Source organism: Echinops telfairi, unplaced genomic scaffold (genome assembly GCF_000313985.2).
Source record: "Echinops telfairi isolate 266 unplaced genomic scaffold, ASM31398v2 ScPeMD7_2;HRSCAF=8, whole genome shotgun sequence".
In the NCBI taxonomy this organism is placed as follows: Eukaryota; Metazoa; Chordata; class Mammalia; order Afrosoricida; family Tenrecidae; genus Echinops; species Echinops telfairi.
This window is the reverse complement of record NW_022103898.1, coordinates 21657618-21665947: the sequence shown is the minus strand read 5'-3', so window position 1 is coordinate 21665947 and position 8330 is coordinate 21657618. Positions and strand designations below refer to the sequence as shown.

Below are 8330 nucleotides of genomic sequence, written 5' to 3'. Positions count from 1 at the left end.
CCCCCGATAAAATGATTTTTAAAAACATTTACAGCCTGGGAAACCCACGGGGCCGTTCTCATGCATCCTACGGCGTGAAAGAGTCGGAATGGGCAGGATGACTGTCAGTTTACAGACAGCATCGACCACGACGGCCGTGCTGTTTAAGACCTTTTCTCATCGTTTTGGCCATTTTTTAGGCTAGCGATTAAAGATCGCCTCAGGCCAGCAACGCAAACCTGGAGGTGCGCAGGGAGCAGGACCAGAGAAGTGGACGGCGACGAGGCCCAAGAACCAATGGCCGCCGCCACCAGCACGGGCGCCATAGTGACCGCGCTGCGCCGCCGCGGAGGACTCGCTTTCCCGGCGGCCCCTGCGACCCTCCCGGGCGGCCGTCCTGATTGGTTCTCGAGAGCGTGGGCGGGGCTGGGGCCGGAAGTCACGTGCTGGGACCGCGGTCCGGGCGAGGCAGCCGGGCTGGCTGGGGCTGCGTCTGTGGGAGGCGGCGGGGTGATGGCGGTGGAAACTCTGTCCCCAGACTGGGACTTCGACCGCGTGGATGACGGCTCGCAGAGTAAGGGGGCGTCGGGGCCAGGGCTGCGGGTGGACGCTGCTCGGGCCGCCTCAGCCCCGGCCGCGCGCCTGCGGGCGGGCTCTGCGTCGCGGCCGGCGACCCGCCCTCCGACTCGGACACTCGCTACCTTGGGCTGTGGGAGGGACGCGCCATCCAGCGTCACTTTCGGGGCGGGGGGCAGGGGGGGTGCCCCGGCAGTGGTGGTCTGGGTTGGCCCGGGCAGCGCGCGGCGTTCGGCGTTCGTGGTGGCGGTGGTCCTGGGGACCCCGAGGTCCCCGAGGTGACGGCGCCTACTCCGTGCAGCCCCGGGACGAGGGTGGGGCGCGGCCGGGAGTGCGGGCCGCTCTGGGGTGCAGGGCTTGTTCCCGTGCCTGGTTTTTGCCAGACTTCGGGCGCGATCGGTTCTTGAAGAGGCTGATGGCTGAGTTCCTGTTTCGGTTTCCTGTTTTTGCACCACCCCCCCTTTTGGAAGTTGGAAGTGTTTTTCCTTCCACATTTTTATAATCGACGAAGGTAATGCGGGAAGGAACTCTTTACGCAGCGAGAAAATAAACACGTGAACGTCAAATTCCCTTCCTGCCTTTTATTTACGCCCAGTGGCGTTTTCCAGAGTCTCTAATTTCCGCTGCAGCTGGAAGGCTTTCAACAGCGTCAGCGGATTTGCATGAAATGACATTGTCTGGTTTCCATGGACAAGCCCAGCCGCCACAACAAAACTTACAAATCCAACTACATGAATGATTTTTAAGGAAACCCAAGATTAATACAAATTGACAGTCTGCTTCTTGGGTGATAACAATCCGGATAGGAGAATCGGAAGAGAGAGCGGGGCATACTGCTTATGAACTTTTTTTGAGTGCATAGTTTCCCTGCACAGTAGACAACTCTTCCTTTTTAAAATCCCAGGTGAATTGCGCAAGGTTTTACAAAGGAAAATCAGTGTTTACTAACTAAACTGTTGAGTCTGTTCCGACCACGGTGACCCTGTGGTACAACAGAATGAAACAGTCAGGGCCTGGGCGTTCTCACAGTTGCTAAGTTTGAGCCTGTCGTTGCGACCATCTCCTCAAGGGCCTTCCTCTTTTCCACTGGCACTGAACTTGACAAAGCATGATGGCCAACTCCAGAGACTGGCCTCTCCTGACAACATGCCCAAGGTAGCTGAGGTGAATTCTTGCCTCTAAGGAGCATTCTGGTGTACCTCTTCCAAGACAGATGTGTTTGTTCTTTTGGCATTCCTGGTACTTCAAGTTTTTTTCTCTAGCATAATTTAAACGCATTAATTCTTCAGTTTTCCTTATTATATGCAATATGGTATTATAGTTCACCTAACTTCCTTATTCTGTAACTAAATTGTAGTTAGGTTTTATTAGTCTCTCAAAGAAGGGTGAGCTACTTCCAGGATTGTTTGTAGTTTTTCCACAAAGCATTCCACAGACATTCGCATGTTGGCATTGTCACAAAACAAAAAACAACCAACCAACTAAGCAATCTTGGTGTTAGCAACAGCTCGGTTTTTTCATTTTTTGTGTGTGTGTGTGGGGGGGAGGATTCTGTATTTACTGTTAAAAAGTGAACTGTGCCTTGTCATGTGTTAACGTTTTATGGGCAAAGGTCATCCCTCCTCTGTAGAATCTTCAAAAAATTAGAATGAGTGCATGCTACTGAAATTTAAAATAGTTCAACTTAGAATGATTGCTTTCATTTTTGCTATGCTACATACTCATACTAGGCAAGGCTCTCAGGTGCAGTAATTGTAGTGGTTTGAATCTATCTGTCAGCCACTCTGAGAAAAAAGATACTGCAGTCTGCCTCAGTAAAAACTGTTGGTAGGTGGCATCAAGTTGGTTCCGACTCTAGTGACCCTTATGTACAGCAGCACGAAACGTTGCCCAGTCCTGCACCATCCTCACAGTTGTTCTTATGTTTGAGCACCTGGTTGTAGCCACTGTGTCCATTCATCTGGTGGAAGGCCCTCCTTTTTTGATGCCCCTCCACTTTACCAAGCATGATGTCTTCCAAAGACTGGTCTCTCATGTAAGACAAAGTTGTCATCCTTGCTTCTAAGGACACTCTGGCTATGATTCTTCCAAGACTGTTTTGGCAGTCCATGATACCTTCTGTATTCTTCACTGCCACTATAATTCAAATGCATCAATTCATGTTTAGTTTTTCTTATTTAATGTCCGACTTTCGCATGCAAACGAAGCAATTAAAAATACCGTGGTTTGGGTCAGGTGCACCTTAGTCCTCAAAGTGACCCTAGAACTGAGTAGACTCTCAGGACCAAGAATTAGGGAAGGGGAAAGGGGGGGAGGAAGGGGCAACAGATCATAATGATGTACATATAAACCCTTCCCAGGGGGGTGGACAACAGGAAAGTGGGTGAAGGGAGATAGCGGTTGGTATAAGACAGGAAAAAAAAAGTTTAATAAATTACCAAGGGTTCATGAGGGAGGGAGGATTGGGGAGGGGGAAAATGAGGAGCTGATAATCAAGGACTCAAGTAGAAAGAAAATGTTTTGAAAATGATGATGGCAACAAATGTGCTTGACACAATGGATGGATGGATGGATGGATTGTGATAAGAGCTGTAAGAGCCCCCAATAAAATGATTAAAAAACATAGTAGAGCTGGCCCACAGCATTTCCAAGGCTGTAGTCTTTTTTAAAACATGGTTTAGTTAGCATATAATTCACATATCATAGAACTTAAGAGTTCAGTCATATTAAGAAGAGTTGTGCAATCACCCCTACAATCAATTTCAGAGCACTTTCTTCTTTCTCACACTTGTTAGTTCCCCATTCCCTCCCAGTCTCCTCTGCCATCCCCTTAGGTAATTATTAATCCAGTTACTATCTCTGTAGATTTACCTATCCTGGATTTCACAGACAGAATATCATACAAGACAGAAACAAACAAAACAAAACCAACAATGCTGACAAAATAAAACAGAAACTGTCGTAGAAAAAGGTCAGAAAATATTAAAAACTGAAGCAACTTTAAAATGGGTCCAAAGATCAAATAATAAGGTGTTAGGTTTTAACCTAACTACATCATCCATAGTCAACTACAGTGCTCTCTGTCTGACAGGCTGTTTATATCCCTGGACTGATCTGAGGGGTTTCACCAGAGGCCTAATCTCCATGGGGACCCAGCAGTTGGATTTTGGGCTTCCACTGTTATCCATAGCCTTTTCCTGTAAACCGTGTGTTCAGCCTTTAACCTCTTGTTACCATTCCCCCTTAGATTTGGATTTTACTATTTACAGTTCTTGGATCACACTGGCTGGTGTGCATCTTCCATGTGGCCTTAGTTGACATCCAAAGCTGTAGTCATAGGGAACACTTTAAAGAAATGATTGGGCAAATCTGCTGCCCAGCTCACTTTAAAGTATGCCTTCAGAGCTGTAGGCATGGAAACCCTGTGGAGCAGCTCTTCTCTGTCCTATTGGGTCTCAAGACAGAGATTTTGCTTTTTGGTTTATGTAGTATACTAGATTTGGGGGATACAAAGATAAAAGGAATGCTCCAGAGAAGCATATAAATTGTTTTTTTGGAATTTTATTCCTAGAGAATCACCAAGAAGTCCTTATGCCACATCATCTTATTTTTAACCTGTTATACAACTTTTCATTACCTTCTAGGAAGGGCCTTTACAATGTTACTGTAGGTTTGGTTGCCTGCTACTTTGTGAATCTTCACACAGATGAAATGAGTAATATTTTTCTAGCCTTTTAAAAATTAGTCATTGTATTGGGGGCTCTTACAAATGTTATGACAATCCATCACTGAATTGTATTAATAAGCACACTTGTACAATGTTGATGGCAACATTCCCTAAACATTTTCTTTCTGCGTAAGCACTTGGTGTCAGCTAAGCCTTGTTTCTGAGGACAGATTTGCCAAGTGCAGCTCTGATGGGCAGCGCCTAGGTGAATGAGGGTAATAATATTTGGGATACTGAGAATCTTTTGCAGTTCTTAAATTTAAGCTGCAGGAAGAAATGAGTTATCCTTTCTCTTTATTTGGTTTTCATTAATTTTTGGAGTATGGATCATATCTAGAGTAATTGTTTCCCTAAATTGCCTAGATTAATACTATAATGAGTTAGAAACATTAATGAGCTAAATTGATTCAGTGGAGATTCAGAATAGGGGCCCTGGTGATGTAGTGGGTTGTAGTGTTAGGCTGCTAACCCTGAGGCAGAAACCCTGGGGCAGTTCTCCTCTGCCCTGTAGTGCCACTATGAGTCGGAATCCACTTGATGGTGATGAGTTGAATGAGGAGATTCATAACAACTGCTGGAAAATAAGGTAGGAGTGAGAGTTTGGTCTCTAATATGTTATGAGCCAGAACACTCTCTTGTGTTTGAGCTGCTTCACATCGCTAATGTCAGGAGAGAGAGAAAAATCTATTTCTTTTGGAAGACTAGATTCAACAGAGTATTCATATCAACAAAAGAAACTGAGTTGGATTTGAATTTGCTGACTTTGGGAATAAGTAATGACTTCTCATTTATTAGGTGAAAGATTTAATTTCCCAGATTTGATGAATAAGGTGTGCCCTTTATGGTCCAGTGACTTCCAGTGATCTCATGTAATTCTATAAAAATAGCACAATAATCTCTACTTGACCAGTGGCTTTTTCAACTAGTTTTTCTAACTGGATTATACACTGATACCTTGGTTGTCAAATAGCACCAAGCTTGAACTTTCCACTACTTGAACAGCAAAGCTCGAACAAAATCTGCTCAGTGCTTGTAACTTTGCTCTACAGTCAAACTGAAAATCCAACTTGAGAAAACCTATATGGACCCAGACTGAGTCATGCATGGAGTCTTCCCATGGACACAAAGGATGGCACTTCAGTCTAAGTGCCACTCTTGCTAGGATAACATACAGTGCTTGTGTTAGACGGTTAGGACCCTCGTTACTGTGCTTTTATTTCAGTAAAATATCATAATCATGGCTCCAAAGAAAGTTAGTAATATCAGCAGTAAAGCTAAGAGGAAAACTGTGAGTCCCACAATAGCGTGGGTGAAAGAAATCATTACAAAATTTGAATAATGCTCACTTCAATAAGACAAGCCTAAATTCTTCATTGTAAAAGGAGAGTATGTATGTATGTTTGGTTTGAAAGTTGCCTATGCATAAAATTAAGAATCCTACTGAAAGTTTTGCTTGTGTGACAATACCGGTTGTTGCATCCCTTCAGGCCATGAACATTTTTTTCTTTTTTGCAAATGAGTGTTTTGTGACCAACGTGGAATTAGGACATTGAATTGTCTAAGGTATGTATTCAGATTGTTTAATGTCCCTACATGGGATAAAAGGCTATCATTTATTTATTGGTAATACATTAGAGTATTACTATTATATTTCTGAGACCACTCACCGACTTACTTAGCCTGGTGTAATGCTGAAAATTCAGCAGCTTACCCAATGTACTACCCTTAAGATAGATGAGATGTTGTCACAGGCTGTTGAAATATGCACTTCACATATATTTCCCTGTTCTACGCCAGCAAGCAAGTGAGGGCTGTAACCAGGGCTGGTCCACAAATGTCCAGCACTGCATGCAAACCCAGCAGAAAAGGCAGTGGCAGCCTCCAGCTGCCTCTGAAACAACAGTACTTTGATTTAGGAACAAAAGTCACCAGAAAGATGCCACCAGACCAACATTTAGAAGCAAGGGGTCTGTCAAGCCCTTTCCTGCCCAAACTTATAGTCCTGCCTCAGTGCATGTTCATGACCACTCCTTGGCAATCTGATGCATATACATAATTCCCTCAATTGACATTCTGGTGCACACATATACAAGTGCAAATCCCTTTTTATCAGGAGCTTGCTGTGGTGACTCTAGTCCCAGCTTGCTCATTGCTTGATCCACTAAAGCACAGCTTTCTCCTCTCATTAGCATCCAGTCTGATTTTTAGGCTACACCTAATGAGATCTGGGCTGGTAACAGAGCGCTCCCGCGCTCGCTCTCGCACACGCTTTCTCTCTGTGTATATATATATATATATATTCACATCTACTGTTTTAAAAACTAGGTAACCTATTTGGAGATGATTGGAATCTGAATTACTTTGTTTAACGTTTTATTCTCAAGAAATCCAGACATTGTAAAGTAATACAGTGTAGCAGTGTCTACTGCCTACCGTGCTGTGGCTTTTGAGATGGTTATATCCTTCTTCTACAGTACATTATACATGACAACTCATGACTTGTACTCATTATATCCTGTCTAAAAATTTACTTTTAGAAATTCATGCAGAAGTCCAGCTGAAGAATTATGGGAAGTTTCTGGAGGAATATACCTCTCACCTGAGAAGAGTTGAGGATGCTCTGGATGACTCGATTGGAGACGTTTGGGATTTCAATCTTGATCCCATAGCATTAAAGGTTTTCTGTTTTTTTTTTACCCTTGGTTATTTTTTCAGGACATAGTACCATACATACCTGAGTATAAGCTGATCTGAACATCAGCTGAGGCACCTAATTTTACCACAAAAACTGCATTAAAAATGTGCTGAAAAAACTCGGCTTATATACAAGTATATACGGTATATTTTTTTAATGGAAACTATACCTTTATGTTTTGGAATTTAGAGAACTAGAAAGGCTCTTTAGGGGATCTTAATGTGATTGTTAAGGAACCTTAGTGGCTCAGTGGATTTGGTATTGGGCTCCCAACTACAAGCTGGTGGGCACTTCAAACCCACCAGCTGGTTTGTGGGTGAAAGATGAGACTGTTTGTACTATAAAGGCTTACAGTTTTGGACATCTTACACAGGGTCAGGTCACTGTGAGTCAGAATGGACTCAATGCGGTGGGTAATGTGAGTGGTTTATTTTTTTTATTTTTAATGTATTAAGTTGCTCTTTGTTCCATTTTGAGGTACTTCCATTTTTAAACCTGTAGCCTGTTATCACTTAAATAATAACCAACATTTATTATGTACCAGATACTGTCTTATGTTGCATGTTAACACATCTTGCTGACTGACTATTTCAAGCAAAAGCTATCCTGTACTGCTGGCTCCTATAAAGACCCATATTGCTTTCAGTCTCACAAACTGTATGAGAGAGTGTAACTCCTGACTAGTCAGCAGTGTTCAGTCATGAAAACACCAGCATTCTTGTGACAGCTCAGCAAGTGTGAACTTTAAAATATAGCTTTATTGAAATACATTCCACATACCATACAATCCCATGTGTAATTCCAGGGAAAGGTCCTTGTCTCTACTAGGTCTGTAGCCAAAGTTCCTTGGAGATCTTCGAACAACCTGTTGTGCTTGCTTGGCTTAAGGAGCCCCTGCTACCCATTGTAACTTAGAAGTTAGCCACATGATGTAGCCTCGTTAGCATAACAAAGCCATATTTCTAAATAGGCATATTCGTGTCTGTAGTGGTTAGCATTCCAATACATTTTGGGTGTGTGTGTGCAGGGATTCAGTTCAATTCATGACACTCTCATACAAGGTGTTTTGCTTAGCATTAGGAGAAAATCACAAACTCATACAAAATCTCTAAACATAGCCCATTGAGAAAAGGGATATATCATTTCCTTACATAAATACTGACTTGATAATATATAATCACTCCCCAAAGAGACTTCTACCACTACACTTCCTAAAGAGATGGCTTGAAGATGATGCTCAGCAAGGCGTGGGAATTGGGCTACATACTGTGTTTGAACTGTGCTGGAGCCCTAGAGCTGTGCAAGAAGGAAAACATGCCGGCTCGTTCAGTTCTTCTTGGTGTTTTATCTTGA

General features: G+C 43.3%; 1 protein-coding gene across 1 annotated transcript in view; it reads left to right on the top strand.

Annotated features, from left to right (window-relative positions):
* The first annotated feature begins 478 nt into the window (after window positions 1–478).
* The window catches only part of WASHC4 (WASH complex subunit 4), a 69799-nt gene continuing 61947 nt past the window's right edge, over window positions 479–8330 (top strand). Inside the window, exons 1-2 of the mRNA XM_004700336.3 lie at window positions 479–553; window positions 6820–6959. Of these exons, the coding sequence (XP_004700393.1) occupies window positions 493–553; window positions 6820–6959 (201 nt within the window). The 5' untranslated portion in view covers window positions 479–492. The remainder of the gene's footprint in view (window positions 554–6819; window positions 6960–8330) is intronic.